This window comes from Atractosteus spatula, chromosome 5, assembly GCF_055471065.1.
Source record: "Atractosteus spatula isolate fAtrSpa1 chromosome 5, fAtrSpa1.hap1, whole genome shotgun sequence".
In the NCBI taxonomy this organism is placed as follows: domain Eukaryota; kingdom Metazoa; phylum Chordata; class Actinopteri; order Semionotiformes; family Lepisosteidae; genus Atractosteus; species Atractosteus spatula.
This window is the reverse complement of record NC_142710.1, coordinates 27,019,868-27,036,035: the sequence shown is the minus strand read 5'-3', so window position 1 is coordinate 27,036,035 and position 16,168 is coordinate 27,019,868. Positions and strand designations below refer to the sequence as shown.

Here is a 16,168-nt window from a genome sequence, read left to right as displayed (position 1 = left end):
TTTAAAATCTCATCTTATATCAAAATATATTTTTTACTTTTTATTTATTTTTATTTTATTTTATTCTGCAATTTCCCTCACGGGATCAATAAAGTATCTATCTTAATCAAGCAAATATGTATTGCGGTGTGGTTATGTAAATTCTATATTGTATTTTTAACATTTGTCTGCATAACAGTATTATTACCAACTAGGATGAAATGTTATCTAATTGTCTTTAATGATATGAGTATCTGTATCTGCAGTACTGTATAAGGTATGTGAAAGACATACCAGAATGAAATGCACAGTGCTGTGTTTTGTAACTGTTCAATAAAGTCGCACCTGTGTCTAAGCTCTCTCCATGTGATCAGCGCTCTAATCAGAGATCCCAGGACACCGTTTTCCAAGATTTCTGCTCAAAGAATTAAACACACACTACATAAAAGTTCAAGTCAGTACCCTGGGATCTGTCAGAACTCAGCTTATGGATGTGATACAATCTTGTAAAGACAGCTCAAAGCTTTTTTCCTTTCTAGGAAAAAAAATTGCTTCACCTTTTCTAGGTCTAGATAAATCCCTAGCAAATTGCCTGAAATATGTGCAGAAAGATGCTATTCACCTCACGTCTCGCTCCCACTCCTACTCTTGCTAGATTCATTTTTTCTGCTTGCTTTCAGGGTATTTTGCTCTAACAGCAAAACCTTAGAAATTCTCTCTTAACGTTTCGGAACACAGAGCAGGATGAGTCACGCAAGGGCTTGTTCACAGTATTTACTTATATTTACGCTATGCAGTTCTTGTTGTAATTACTGTTATCCATCAATCCAATTGGTAAAGATTTGCTGTTGTGCTCTGTGTTGCGTGGTTATCGAGTACAGTCTCCTGATAACTGCTTTCCAGCATTACACCATGAGCTGTGCAGCAAAATGTGCTGTACATTTCTGAGTCCAGAGACAGCTGCTTCCTTATTACTGTCACATTTTATTGAAAAAATAAATCACAAAACCAGACACGCACTTCACGGTGCTGCCGTTTTAGAACAGAATTACAAACACTTGCTAGCAGAAAATAAGAAAAAAAACAACCATTTAATAACTTAAATACAACCTACCACACTGAATCACAAATAGCTATACGAATAACAATACTATACCCTGGCACTTGTTCTGTGTGCTGGTCTGAGCCGTGGCAGTGGTGCCTAAGCCACTGGGCCATGTGCCCATCTGGGGGAAGGGGAGAGAACGAGGTAAACTGGCAGCAGGCTTGTGCAGTCTGAGCTCCAACCTTCGTTCCAGTCCCAGATGGCCCTTTATTACTCTCTTATGAACAGACTTGCCGATTGATTATTGAATTGCTGTGCTCTGGTCCTTATTCTTATTTCATTCTGTATGTAAGCCACTGCAGGCAGCGCCCTGCTGATCTGCTGGGCTTCACTGCACCGTGAGAGCAGGAGGGAAGAATGACCACTGAGCCCAGCCAGCTCTGGTTAACTCCTGTTGCTCCTGTCATTGTGTCGTGCTGCCCTGCTTGGGACTTGACTGGCTTGTGTGGTGTTGAAATGTGCAGTGGGCCTGTCTTGTCTTAAATGTATATGTGGTGGGGTCATTTTGTGCTGCTGTGTGCAGTATAGAATTGTGACAGACTGCAGTGTGTCATATTTGATGATTTTGTTAGATTTTAGTTCTCTTTATTATATAATGTGGGAGTATGTTCTTCTGCACTGTGCTGAGTTCTGCTGTGTTGTTTTGTCGCTGGTGCTGTCCTACAGTTCATCCTTCTCCTCCTCGTTGCAGATGCAGGCTGCCCTCTGACTGTTCATAAAGGGCTTGCAGCCCAGAGTCCACACAGTGTTGAAAAGGGTGTCTGCTACAGTCTCACAAGCTGAGAAAGAGAGACAGAGATAGTTTATGGATACTTCTTGAGACAAAGAGACGTCGATTACACCACAGAGCAAACAGACTTTCAGTACACATTTTTTTTAAATGTAATTATCATATTTTTTTCATAGATTTGGGAATGAGGTCTGTATTCGTATTTATATGTGTAATAAAATGTAATGCAAAGCTCAGTATAATCCTTACATTAGAATATAACAATTAGTGATAATTCTATTAGTAATAAAATGAGCACTTCAAAAATTAACAGAGTTATTATGTTCTCCAACAACACTTCTGTATTCATAGTAATGTTTTAACTGACTAGCTGTCCTAAAGGATGCCATTGAACAGATTCAGCAGTTCAGTATGTATACTGTAAACACAACCTGTTGTCACTGGTCAAAGCAGTAAGGTGAACAGTAAAGTTATAGGCATCACGACTGACCTTCAACCTTTGACACGAACCCCAGGCTCTTCTTGAGGTCGGAGCAGATGCTGTGCAGACACCAGCGGAACTTCGAGTCGCAGCGGTACTTGTTGGAGCCACAGGTGTCGTAGCAAAGGTCCAGCTGGTTACAACACTTTGTCATGGCAGGGATTCCCAAGTCCAGCTGCACACAGGGGCACCAGAGGGTGCTGTTATTTCACAGCTCAGACGAACAGGCACGCCAAGCACACATAAGCATGCATCATACCATGATCTCCTCCTTTGACAGGAATTCCTATTTAATACTGTTATGTTTCCATATGGAATCTCTGGCTTCACTGAACTGAAACTCAGGGTGAAAATAAGAAACCTGGGAAAATTGGCCCTGGTGTGTGCATGTGCGTGTTTGTGTCTGTGTGTGTCCTCTGATGGACTGGTATCCAGTCCAGGGTGCACCCAGCTTTGTGCTTGTTGTTTGCTGGGATAGGCTCCAGCTCCCCTGCTGCCCTCGATTGGAAGAAGTGGTTAGAAAATGTATGTATGGATAGAATTTCTAACACACAGAGTAAGACAGAACCTGTCCTCTCTTTACGAGAAGTCGTGGTGACTTAAAGAAAAGAATGCAGTGGGTTAAGAGGAGATCCAAACTAAAAAACACACCTTATTTAAGATCAGACAGCATTCACTACATAAACATCTTTCATTTCCTGGAAAGAAGGCCAGTCTGAGACCGAGACAAACTGCACGTTGAACATTTGCACCTATCCCAACAATTGTCCCAGACTTGGGAGATCTGAAATCTGTTATTCTTTTTATCCCCCATGCTACTGTTCTGCCAATGCCCGAAGCCAGAATAAATTAGCAAGAACCAAGTTAATGAACTAACTTAGAAGGTTCCACAGTTACAGTACTTTAATTTGAAAGAATCTGATGACCAGGTGAAATGAATAGTAAATCAAACTACCAGCAGGGGGAATAACAAGCAGTTTACACACACATTGTGCAACGCTGTGGGGCAACACTGGTGTTAGTAGTACGATCAATATTGAGTGCAGAAAGAGCACGAGCAGTGTGTTATCAGCAACAAAAACAGTGTTAGTTACATACACTTTCTGGTACCTGCAGGCCCAAGAAGTACGAGCTACAGCCATTGGGCTCAGGAGTCTTGTAGTCAGGCCGAGGAAGAGGAGCCTTTCCTGGAGATTTAAATAACATCAGTGTATCAACTAGTTTTTCAGCAGTGGAGAGAGACATACAGACATTGAATGAGAGCTGTCTCAGGATAGTTGACTTGTTCCTCTCTGTCCTGATGATAGCCACCTCCAGTTCACTGCTATAAACCTTTAGTGTTTATGGCTCTTGATTGAAGCAATTATCCAGCTGGACAGCATCACTGAGCAATTAATCACAAGACAGGTGAAACTATCTCACATTCCAGAGCTGAGGAAACAGCACTGTTTCTCATGCTTCTAATCCAAGTTTGCATTCCAATATTTAACTTACACTATGATGACCAAACAATACCGCCCATGGGAAAACCAAGGAAAAGACCCGGTACAAAGTATGGTAAGTTGATAAAATTACCATACAGACCTTGAATCGAACGTGTGTACAGGGTTCCCTCGTGACCTCAATCCTTACCATATCGGCAGCGGTACTGGCAGACTCCGTTGCGTCCCCCCAGCAGCTCCAGCATAGAATCAAAGTAGCCATTGACAGCCTGGAAGCTGTCCCGGATGGTGTCAAGGCCCCAGTCGGATGATTCGTCCTCAGTTTGGGTGGCGTTGGGCACCTGGCCGGGGCCCGCCTCTGCATCCTGGGCACCCGACAGCCTCAGAGAGAGGCAGAGCAGGGGCAGGAGTACGAGTGCTGGACGAAACCACATGGTAGGTGAGGATACAGTCCTGAGGAAACTACAGGCTGGAGCTACAGTGGAGATGAAAAGGCAGCGCGGTTCACAGCACAGCCAGAGATACAGCGCTGGTCAGCTGCAGAAACTGGTTCCTGAGCCAGAGAAAGGGGTTCAGCCGGGGTACAGCAGGCAGGCAGAAAGTAGCAGAGGAGAGGCAGATTCCGAGAGAACCTCACGGGCAGCAGCGTGGTCAGAGCTCCAGTCCCAAGTGAGTGTGGGAGAGAGAGTGAGCTGGGAACAGATCACACACGCGCTCTTAGTATCTTACTCCCTCCGCTTGGACTTCACCCTGCGATTAAGGGAGGGAGACAGCGGGGCAGCCTCCACAATGCAGGGACAAAGGTCAGTACCTGTCTCTGACACTGACGGCTCCCTCTCTTGCTTTTTGTGACACAGGTTCTGCTATAGGGTCTCTGCTCCTCACTCCACACGGAACTCTTTTCACTCTTCAAATTAGTGGTTTCTACTCTTTCTAATCTATTTGTAGTAATGGCCATTGAGTATGCCTCTCAAGAGCCCTGTCATATGTTAGCTGTGGACTACCTTTCAACAACTATGGAAAGTGTGCCGGTTACTGTTATGAAATTCAAATTAGTTCATTGGAAAGTTACAAAAATTGTACATTTATTGAACTATTGTGCAGTTTTGTGAGATGTAACATAGCCTGATCTATCTTTGCACTTTACTGCTGAAAAGAAAGTAAGTGTAGAAGAAAAGTCTGCCCAGTGGTTGTCACTACTGCCTTACAGCTCCAGGGGCTTGGATTAGCTTGAGCTCCTGTCTATGAGAAGTCTCCTCATTCCCACTGTGTTTTCTGGATGAAAGCTGTTTGACTGAAAGATTGGCCTCTTACTTTTAGAAAGACCACAAATAAGGTGGTAATTGTAATACAAACGAACTACCTGTGAAATCTGCAAGGTAACCCCAAAAGGTTGTCAATGTAGCGATCTCAGGCCCAGCCACTGCTTACTACTCTGTACATGTTGTGGTATGATTACACACGCACAGCCCATTCTAATCAGCTGTCCTGTATCATTGTGAAGATAAGAGTGTCTTTTGCACAGTGTGTTTTTGGAGCGGAATGACTAATGCTAACCTTTACCCTCCTGTTGTCAGATTTTAGTAAACCGAGCTGAGGCAAGGAACATGTACTGTGTATGTCATGGGGATTGGTGCAGAAGGACAAAGTCCAGTCACAGTGTATGCTGCTGGAAGGAATCAAGAGGACCCCAGGACGCAAGCAAGCTGCATGCTGAGCTCACACACTTTACTTCCACATTGACAGGCCTGGGCCAGAGAGCAGAGCCACAGGGCACTTTGAGTCAGGCTGATAACACCCACATCTCTCCATTTATTTAGCTTACTGACCTATCTTTACTGTTATTCAGTCAGTGCATCATCTCTGCAAAGAACATCCCCTCATTACAGTACAGTCTGTCCATCTGTTTCTCTTCCAGTCCAATACACTAATGGAATAAATGTGGGACTTATGGTCCAACACAATAACAAAACACTTTACAAACAAAAGCATTTAGACTATATCCAGGTCCTGGAAGGTCATGGAGCCTTCTGGTTTTAATTATTACTTAAGTCTTCATTTACTTAGTTGATTTAAATATTGCTTGCACAAGGCATAATTAATATTATTTCAGGAACTTTTAAAGTTGATAACTAATGAGGGATAAGACAAGAAAGTGTAAAAACAAGTGTAGGCCATTTGACCCATCTAGCTTGTTTGGATATAAATTAAAAAAAAACAATGATGGGATGTCTGTGAATTAGGCAACGAATTAATAACAGGAAAATAGAATGATGAAAAAATTAAAAGTTAAGTAATGACATACAGTATTAAATACAGTTAAAAACCTGAAACAACGACAAGCTGCAGTAATAACTAGACATACTGCCTTCATGAAAGCATCCAGAAAATTAAACTGTTTTATTGGAACGATGAATTTAAAGGTGTTACTGCTGATGTGGCTGTGGTGCGCATTATCTATAAAAAGCATTGAAACATCTCCACTAGAAGCAATCAGAGAAACACTTCAGCTGCCAGTACATTCAAGAAAGCTGCTACTCGTGTTTAAATAAGTTTTCTTTTGAGTATAAGGCATTTCAGACACTTGTTAAATTTCAAAATATGAGCAAAGCTATATAACAAAAAATAGCATAAAACCCAACTCAAATATGAATTCTAAAAATTGAAATTAATTTAATGTATTCTTTATATTACGAAAAAGAGAGTGATTTTTCCAATCAAGATTTAATGGTTGAAGTTATATTAATACAAGTCTAAGAGCTAGAGATTAATTAAATTTCTATTTTAAACTAACCAAGCAAGGAAGTGACAAAATGAGAATTTCTGTGCTATAAAAAATAATGGTTTCAATTTAATTAAAAAAAGAAAATTATTCTACATCTGGAAAATCCACAAATTTAAAAGTTATTAAATGCGCTAAGCATGAAAAGAGACACAATAGCAGAATTAGTGTTTCTTGCTTCTAAAGATGACAACAGAAGGGTTTGGAGAAAAAGAACACCCTCAATTTGGTAAAGAAAGATGACCCTTGGGTACCCTACATACCTTATTTACTCAATGCACAATATATATGCTATGTACTGGGCGTACCCGCTGTACACTATGTATTCAGTGTATATACTGTATGTACTATCAATGTACCCTATGTTACTCAGTGCATCATACAGTATGTACCATATCCACTCAATGAACTCAATTTATCCTATGCACCCCACCTATCCTATGTATACAATGAACCCGATGCATCCTATATTCTCAATGTAATCCATGTACCCAATGTATTTTTTTACCATACAGTATGTACTCAAAGTACCCTATGTACCCTATGTTCTAAAAATATCTAGTGTTGAGTGAAATTGTACGCAATGCATCCGATGTACCTTATGTACCCCATGTACAAATGTGTACACTTGTACTCAATGTACCCTATGTACACAGTGGACCCTCTTCACCTCATGTACTCATTTTACCCTGTCCCCAATGTACCCTATGGACCTTATGCACTCAGTGTTTGCAATGTGCTCAATGTACGTGGGTACATTTATATGTTACATACGGTACAAAGGATACATTGAGTATATAGAGTGCTTAGGGTTCATTGTGTATATAGGCTTCATTGAGTACATAATGAAAAGAGAGAAACAAAAAAAGAACTGTTAGAGACAGCTAACAGTTGTCTAACAGCAAACTAAGAGAAAAACATGAAAAATGGGATCTAGTTGAAGGATTCCCCCACTTATAAATGTAGAACTGAAAATGCAAAAATAAAGGCCAGAGAAGAGGTGAGTGACTTGCTCTAGTCCATGTCTCACAAGTCTGAACCATTATCAATGGGGGATAGGTGCTTGCACTCTCCCTGGAAAACACCAATTAATTCTGAATCACATGCATGATATCCACAGGCTGTGATGGAAACTTAAATGAAAAAAGTTTAAAAATAAAATGTCTTCCTGGGTCACCAAGGCAAAGCAACTTTACCGCATTGCTAATGTTTATAAAGACAAGTGGAATGTTCTTGGTATTTAATAACACTTGATCATATCCTACCACTCGTAGTCAATACAGAAGTAAATAATGGGAACAAAGAAAATCAAAGAAAAAAAAGGCCACAAGAAGAAAAAACAAGCTTGTGTTGTCTGATATTAGTATTGACATCAATACAAAGAAATACACATTCTTCTCGTGTCTTGCTGAGAAATACAAAATGTATTCAATCCCTCATGTACAGGATGAAACTCTATAGGATGAAGCACAGCACAAAATACAACCATAATGAAGAATGATGAGAGTTTGTGAGGAGAAGGACAGAAACCTGTACCAGACAGCACCAGACTGTACTCAGAACAGCCAGCCAGAGCAGCGCGCTGTGTGCTGTGCCTCTGTGGGAGGGTTAGTGAGCCGCCGGCCAATGCCCTGCAGTTACCTCGCACTGTGCAGCTCGGGTCACTTCAGACAAGCCCTGTCGTTTGGTTGGCTACCTCAAGCTTACACAGTCAGAAACCAGCCTATAGAATGCACAGCACAACCACCCGAGCCCAAAACAACACTAACCAAGAACTGGCCACCCAGCTGACGATTCCAACACACGACTGACAGCTACACCTACTGAGCTGCCTTTTCAGAGGGGCATTCACACAGTAGAGCAAGACAAGAAAATCCTGCCACATAATGCGTGCTAGTCTTCAACTCCTCCCTTTCTCCAGTGGATAACAAAAACCTATATTGCTCAGCTGCCGCTTGGTTAGGAGAGGGGGTATGCAATACTTGGTTTGTGCTCACAGTTATTTCACCACACTCCCAATTTTCAGAGCAGTGAAGGGCATCGTTACTGTAAGTCACTGGTACATGATCAGTGCAGGGCGTCTATAGATACTTTGATCCCGTGAGGGAAATTCCAGAAATATTGTCTATATTGACAGAAGGATGTAATTGAGAATGAACTGGATATAACCAAAGTGTGCCAAACCTCCCCCTGAATCAGACAACCACAATATCTGGGACTTAGTTTTGAGCCTGGCCTCTGTCACTATAAAGCATGTTCCTTGTCCATTCTCCTCACAATCAAGAACAATCATGAAAATGCACCTATTCTTTCAAGCTTAGAAAATCCTGGTATTAATGAACGATATTGCAAATTAACTGTCATGTTTACCTAAAACACAGGCCCTCTACTAGTAAGCTAACTTTCTAAACATTTTGTCCTTTAATAAAGGAAAAAGGACAAATCTATGCAACCTGTCTAAAACTCTACAAGTTTGCAAAAATTTAAACCTCTTAACTAAGTGATGAATAAGAGCTCAACTTAAATATAACGGGTGTTGCATTATTCCAAACCTAAATTTTAACCTTCAAACCAAGCTGAACACAAGAATATAGAAAGAACCTTGTTGAGAGTAGATTTGGCAACAGTACTAGAAAACTCCACCCTCCCATCTACAAGCAAGTTATCAATACAGACTAAATAACCAAGCAAGTCCCGAAGAACCCGATACATTGTGATCTTCAAAATTCCAGACTTACTGTACATTACTATAAAAATAACTGAGGGACTGTTTTCGTCATTATGTTTTCCTGCTATGTAAGCTAACTAGGGAAGGAAAAAAAAATCCAACTTTTTTAATCAACATAAGACTTTTTATTTTTGTAGAAAACACTCATTTCACACATCCAAAAAATATCCCCACACATTTCTTAATACATACAAAAGGATTGCATTTCATAGACTTAAATAGCATCTATCTCCCACAGACATCCCAGGAAAACAAGAGGAAAGGAGGGCTGGGGGGAGTAACTCAAAGGGGTTCTTTCATAGAAAAGAGTTCTCTGGGATCTTCCTGGTCATTTTAAAGCATTACATACCAGTGCAAAGTGTAAAATCGCTCTCCATACCATTCACCCCAGAGAAATCCATCCCCTGTCCAAACCCACTGCTTGTCAGCAGCTCTCTGGTTGGCAGAGGACTCATGCCTTGACCCACAGTTGCACGTCTCATAATAGGTTTGTAATTTTCACTTGGCAGTAGGCTTTTGATTCAAATTGGCAAAGATGTCCTTTTGCAATAGTAAAAATAGCTATGAATATTTTTCTACACTGGCTCTCAATGCTGGTCCTTGATTCGAACTGCTGGAAAGCATGACAGGTCAGTCAAGGTAGCTACAGTTCAGCAGGTTAATGACCCAGAAGATACAGGGTCTATCCAGGACACATCTAAAACCCAGTGCTGCTGTCCTTGAAGGCCTGGTGGCTTCTGGGGGGTTATTCCACACATGTTCCTAATGACCGGGTTCCATTTTAGCTTAAAGGTGTCTATATTAAAAAAAAAAAAAAGACTTGGCTTTTTACAAATCCTGCAGAGCTGTGACTGCAGGACTCTTGGTTTATGACTTCAGAACAAAGCAGGTTTTATTTTACTAATGTAGTTTTTTGTTCTCTGCAGTGTCTGTCTTAGGGGAATCAACCTCCAAGTAAAACCAGTCCTTCAATCAGTGTGGCAGTCAATTAAGCAGGGTCAATTTTTCAGATGGTCAGTGTCACTCAGTCACAGTGTCCATCAGTGTACCATGGCGATGGTGGACAAGCAGTTTCTCTCTTCTCCCTGTGCGCTATAAAAACCAATACTGGCTCAGGGGAAACAGCTTCAAATGTTAATCTTTTTAAGGAACACTAAACAAGACTGACTTCAAATGAAAAAGTGCTAGCCTGTAAAAATATTTTGATCAGCCCTGGAACTCTTTATGAAGTGAGCTCTTTACAAGGGCAGGAGGACCATTTTAATATTCAAGTGAAGAAGGTGAGTGTTTGAGAAAATGGCTCATTCTGAACAGTGCCTCAACTTGTAAGTGGAGGAATCCGAAATATAATTGTATTCACACAAAAGTTCACCGATAACTCTACTAAAACCAATGTAATAAAAATCCTTGAGAAATGATCCAAACCACTGATGAACCTTGGCATATCATAAGAATATTAAAAATATGAATTCATAAATTAACTCAAAGCACTTCCATATTAAAACAAACTGTCATGAATCAAAGTGGAATTGTCCAGTTTTCAGATGATTCTTCTGTGCCTGGGTTACCTGTGATGTTCAACGTCCCGAGCACCACTGCATATTTGCAGTTTCAGTTGCATTACCTGCACCTTTCTACATAGAAGGACTTGCCAAAATATCAAGGTTCTAATATGGATATCAGGTTTCTTACATCTAAGGGATGGTTATGGAGCAAGAGACGACAGGAGCCATGTGAGGAGATCCACCTAATTATCCTGCAGCGACACTGAAAACAGAGGGGTAGAGAGCTGCAGTCGCACAAGCGGATGGGTAGGGGATGGAGTTGGTATGGCACATGTCCACAGCAGGAAAAGAGGAAAAGGGAGAGAAGGAAAGGGCACAGAGGCTTTGTACTCCCCAATACAACCATTCCATTGTCTCTTCTGTGGAGAGGTCTGTCCTTGGACCTCAGCACTTTGTCCCATTAACCCACAAACCCAAAACCAGAGGAAGGAGAGGTGGAGAGGGGTGTCAGGGTGGCTTTGGTGGAAGGAGGTAGAGAGACAGGTTAGTGTTTGTTGGGACGTTTCTGGGAGCTGATGGGACAACTAGGGAGCTTAGGAAGATGGGGGTTCGTCCCCCTTTATCAGTCCGTCTCCTGTAGGCCACAAGGTCGCCGGAACTCCTGCCCGCGCTCGTGGATCCATTTATTGGACACTGTGGAGGAGGAGAGGTGCACATGTCACTTCATTAGAAGGCAAGGCTGGCTGCACAGCAGGGGAGGCCAGTTGGTCAACTCGCTCATTTGTCAGTTCAGTATCTAAATCTAAAATGTCATCCGGCTACAAAACAAGCTCATAGGATGGGCCTCAACTACCTGACTGCTACTTATATCCTCAACTCTGTATGCAAAAAGTGTTTCTTGTTCTACAGCCTACACATTTACATACTGTATGTAAATACTGTATGTATTTGCACATCACATATGCAAGCAGCAACCAAACAATTCCATGGAAACATCTTTACAAATTAATGTAAAAAGAGGTTTCACGATGCAATACATTTCTGTACTTCATCTGTGAGATTATCCCCTTGTACTGTTGAAAGTAACATCTGCCATCTACTAGCTACAGTCAGTGCATAACTTGCAAATATAGTGTGTGTGTGTATACGTAAAATAGCTGTAATGCCCAACTCACCCCACTTGTTCCCCACCAGGACAGGACAGGCTGCATGCCGTGTGCTGTAGTCTCCCTCCCCACTTGCAAACAGGTTATACCAGAACACTGCTGTGCCCTAGAAACACCAGGCACAACCACTGAGAAACAATATATGTACCAAGATGCAGCACACTTACTAAATTATGCTCTAAGACATAACACAAACAAATGGACAAAGCTGTACCCTCAAATAGTGATTACCACATCTGGTCTTGGAGATTATAATTATAGATATTTTTTAGTGATGCTGTAACAAAGATGATTTTGAGGGACTGTGGACAACAAAGATGCCTCTGGGGAAAAGAATTTACCCCACTGTAAAAACAGATTAAAAAAAAATCTAAATAGCACCCTTTATTGTGCTCCGATGAGGGACCAAAGGCTTAATCCTCTTTAATACACAAGATAGTAAAACCGGTACCATTGGGGGAAAAATACTACATTTAACCCGAGGATGATCAAAAAGTGCCCCTAAAGGCTCCTTGGCATAACCTTGAGCTCTTTCCTGGTTAGGAAATTATGGAGACAAATCAAACGGCATAAATTCTCCTTAAATAAAGTACTTCCCAAAGAACCAAAGCAAAGTTTTAATTTCCCCAATTTCCTTAAGGGTGGGCAATAATAATGTATCCCACTTCAACGCCATTTTTAGTTTTGTGTTTTAAGTGCAAAAGGTGAAAGACATTTCTTAAAATACGGAAAAAAAAAAACTAAGGTGACACACTAGTAAGTGACTGAACATGTTCCTGCCAAAACGTGAAATGATACCTAATCTTAAAATTCACAATTTATTACTCATAAAATGTGACATATCCAGCATGTCACTACGATTCAGTTTCAAGATCTTCGGAGATAAAAACCTCAAAGGGAAAGACTATGCCTGACTTGCGATAAGAAACTGCAGCAAAAACATTTGCTTCCCATCTTCATGAACCAATGACTTAGGGTAGAGGTGCACTATTAGGCCTATTTAATCCTCCTTCACAGGTCTAAACAATGGATGATTTCAAAAGAGTACCCCTTCCATTGTGGTCCTAGAGAAATAGGATGGAAAAACTGATTTAGGGTTAACTAGAAGTCTGATTGTCCTCCAAACAAAAAAAAAAAAATACTACATATACACATCACAGTCTGCTACACCCTGGTTCTGGTCTACACTGAAGCCTAGAGTGAACCACCATACCTTCTTTGGCCAAACTGCAGCTCCCACCTCTGGGAAGACTGTAGCTCCCCCTGCTGCCACATCACTCATCTACAACAGTGAAGAAAAGACGATAAGAGGCAGCTGGAGAAAAGGGCAAAGAAGCCAAGACAGCCTGCACATGATCCTTACAGTAACGCAGGCAAGAAAGAGAAAGCACAAAGAAAGCTAGAGAGAAAGATGCAAGGATGGCAACAGACAAATCATGATTCAAAATCTAACTGCAAAGCACGTTTGTGTGTGGTTCGCTACAAGGGTACATTTTTCTGAAATATGGCTGGACTACAGAACTTATGCGTTTCAATTAATCTGAAATTTAAGGAGAATTTTAATGAATTACATGCCAAACTGAACAATTTTATACAAACACAAGTTTCATAAAAAAAGAGTAGTATATCACTCCAAAGAAGTGCATTTGTTTTGAAAAGTGACAGTTCTCATAAATTTAACCATCAAATACAAATTTTTAAAATATTCAATTGGCTTCTAAAGTTGGTAAACAAATCCAATGTTTTACATATACAAATTGAATTCCAGGCTGTAGAAGTTGTATACAATTGAAGAAGTTATTTCCATCCCTAAAGACATATGGAAAGAATTCAGAAAGACTGAGTGGACGGTTAAAAAAAAAAAAAGACAACGAAAGACCAAAGGAAAGCAGCGAAGGCTCAAAAAGACATCCACAATACAGCAGGGAAACTCCCGCTACTCACATAGAAGAGCCAGGTGGCGATGCGGTTTCCTGTGCCCAGCTCCTTGAAAGCATCTGGCTCGTCTTTCTGTAGAGAGGCAGGACAGAGTCCAAGAGTAACTAACAACTGAAACATGCAGTTGTTTCATGTCTGGCATTCAGTCACCTAATCACCCACTTACCCGCCCAAAATCGAAGTGTGGCTCATACTGCCCTCCAACACCATAATTTGCCACCTGTGGGAAGACCAAGAGGGTTGGAGCTGCAGGACACTGCACAATCACACCAATCAGACAGTAAAGCATATTAAGTGCAAGGATCAATAGTGCACACATGCTCAAAATGTAAGAAAGTTTGCAAAGAAGAGGATGCCACTAGGCCCGTTTAGCTTAATTGGTTTTGCAGCAGGAAAGTGATTCTAAAATTCTGAAGAGCAATCAATTCTAGATGTGTGGAGGCCTCTTCCCATTTGTAACCTTTCAAATGCTTCTTGAAGAAACCCCAGAGTCATGACCTTAGTACATAGCTGGGAAGCCTTTTTTATACATGTACATGAATATAAGACAATACCCTGCAATGAGAAATCATTTTTGTTGCTTTTCTTTTAACTCTTTCAAGTTCTATACCATTTTTGTGGCATAGTGGTAATCTTCACTTTGCTGCCCTACACTGTTTCTGTCCCTTTCCCCCTTCTTGTGTATAACCCCCCTTCTGAATGCTCCCCTACACCCCTATACCTGTAGCTCTTCAGCAGTGGAGACGTCCAGTCCCGTAAGGTCTTGGATGCGCTGATTAACTCGTTCTATCATTGGGTGCTCGTAGGCTGTCAACCAGGCACTGGATAGAGAGAGAGGGACAGACAAATGGAAACCAGAAACAGAGGGTAAAAACAGTCAGTGCAGTGAATGTGAAAGAGGTGGAGAGAAAGAGAGAGAGAGAGAGGACACCACAGGTAGAACGAAACCCCCTCTGTTCAAGTGCTTTACTGCAACACTGCCCACAGTGCCTATGCAGTCTGTGCAGGTTTATTCTCTTCTGCTGGGTCTGACTGCCAACACATGGCAGTAGAGAGGCTTGGATGTGGTGAACCCTCAGCTCCATTACGATTCCCTACATTGAAGATTAACTGCCATCTTTCTTACCACCTGTTTAAACTGGGAAAAGACCAAAACCTCATTTTGTTTAATCTCCACAGCAGCAAATGCCAAATGGGATAGGCCCTTTTGAACTTAGATGGCATATATTGCTTAAATTAAGATTTTTTTTTTTATTTTCAGATGCAATTTAATGCTGTATAATGCTGAGGTTCTTCAAAGACTTCAAGTCTTTACATACATGAACAATCATCCCCACACCCGCAGGCATCATGTTATGAAACAGTAAAAGAGATGATCTTAATGTTATCCGAGGGGATCTCGTCTTCTCAGGGTGAGATGGATAAACCCACACTTTCTTAATCCTCTCTTTGACAATGTTAAATGAAGACATTTTCACATTCCATCAGAAGAAAGAGGAGAGATACAGAGGCATTTTGATGGGATGCAATAAAGACATTAAAAGGGACAAGTGCAGCATGCATTAGGAAAACAGGCAGTCCAATGGGTGGCCAACAGAATCTCCAAGTAGGAGGGAGTCCCAGTGGATACGAGCGGTCCTACTTAGGCCTGTCCTACTTAGGTTCAGAGATGAGACATTCCAAGTGCAGGGATCTTCAACCCTAGTTCTGGAGAGCTACTAAGCCTTCTGGGTTTCATTCTATTGCAAGATCGGTATAGTCTGTAGGTTAATGAAAACTATAACCAATGATAACTATTGATAAATATAGTTGACCCCAGAGAGTGCCTCATTTCAAGCACTTCTAAATCCATGACCAAGGAAATGAGCCACTGTTCACGAGCCTCAGCAATCATATCTCCTCATGAAACAGACTCGCAGTTCAGTGCCTTAGTAAAAATGCTGCTGTGTGGCATGAGCGGCAATTAAAACACAGAAGAATGCCTGAGAAAAAGCTCATCCTCTGCTGCTTTCTGTAACTGCTGGACTTTGAAGAGCTCTGGAGGAAACAGAGCACTCTGCTGTCCAAGATGTCCAAAACATCTGGAACGTTTACTCAGCGTCTTGAAAAATACAGACATAATTACAAGGTTTTGCAAGCTAAAATTTTATTAAACAATAAAAAGGCTAGGACTTTGAGATAATCTCCAATTGCCTGTTTTAAGAATTCTGAATAGTGAATCATTATGGAACCACACCACAATAAGGCCTCTGAACTGGCCTTACATCCATCCATTTTATCCAAGACAGGGGGAGCCAGAGCCTATTCCAGCA

The 16,168-nt window shown here is 41.3% G+C and overlaps 2 protein-coding genes across 4 annotated transcripts in view; both read right to left on the bottom strand.

Annotated features, from left to right (window-relative positions):
* Positions 1-1,634: 1,634 nt before the first annotated feature.
* Positions 1,635-4,258, bottom strand: pla2g12b (phospholipase A2, group XIIB). Of its 2 annotated transcripts, none has more exons than XM_088916025.1 (4): positions 3,928-4,258; positions 3,394-3,482; positions 2,305-2,470; positions 1,635-1,863 (listed from the first exon to the last, which is right to left on the bottom strand). In XM_088916025.1, exons 1-4 carry the CDS (start codon positions 4,169-4,171, stop codon positions 1,745-1,747), a joined length of 618 nt encoding a protein of 205 aa, XP_088772151.1. In that variant the 5' UTR covers positions 4,172-4,258; the 3' UTR covers positions 1,635-1,744. The 2 variants fall into 2 exon arrangements, with proteins under 2 accessions (XP_088772151.1, XP_088772152.1); XM_088916026.1 differs by having other exon boundaries at positions 3,406-3,482.
* A 5,091-nt stretch (positions 4,259-9,349) lies between these two features.
* The window catches only part of LOC148834829 (prolyl 4-hydroxylase subunit alpha-1-like), a 23,571-nt gene continuing 16,752 nt past the window's right edge, over positions 9,350-16,168 (bottom strand). For both annotated transcript variants that reach the window (XM_088916022.1, XM_088916020.1), the window contains exons 10-15: positions 14,578-14,677; positions 14,023-14,076; positions 13,863-13,928; positions 13,132-13,200; positions 11,928-12,024; positions 9,350-11,445 (exon numbers count right to left, since the gene is read on the bottom strand). In XM_088916022.1, the coding sequence (XP_088772148.1) occupies positions 11,375-11,445; positions 11,928-12,024; positions 13,132-13,200; positions 13,863-13,928; positions 14,023-14,076; positions 14,578-14,677 (457 nt within the window). In that variant the 3' untranslated portion in view covers positions 9,350-11,374. The remainder of the gene's footprint in view (positions 11,446-11,927; positions 12,025-13,131; positions 13,201-13,862; positions 13,929-14,022; positions 14,077-14,577; positions 14,678-16,168) is intronic.

Excerpts from the sequence above, each read along its gene's own strand:
- pla2g12b (XM_088916025.1), bottom strand. The coding sequence starts at position 4,171 with ATGTGGTTTCGTCCAGCACTCGTACTCCTGCCCCTGCTCTGCCTCTCT. Across the intron at positions 3,483-3,927 it reads CCAGTACCGCTGCCGATATG|GAAAGGCTCCTCTTCCTCGG; the intron begins GTAAGGATTGAG and ends TTAAATCTCCAG. Across the intron at positions 1,864-2,304 it reads GTTCGTGTCAAAGGTTGAAG|CTTGTGAGACTGTAGCAGAC; the intron begins GTCAGTCGTGAT and ends TCTCTTTCTCAG.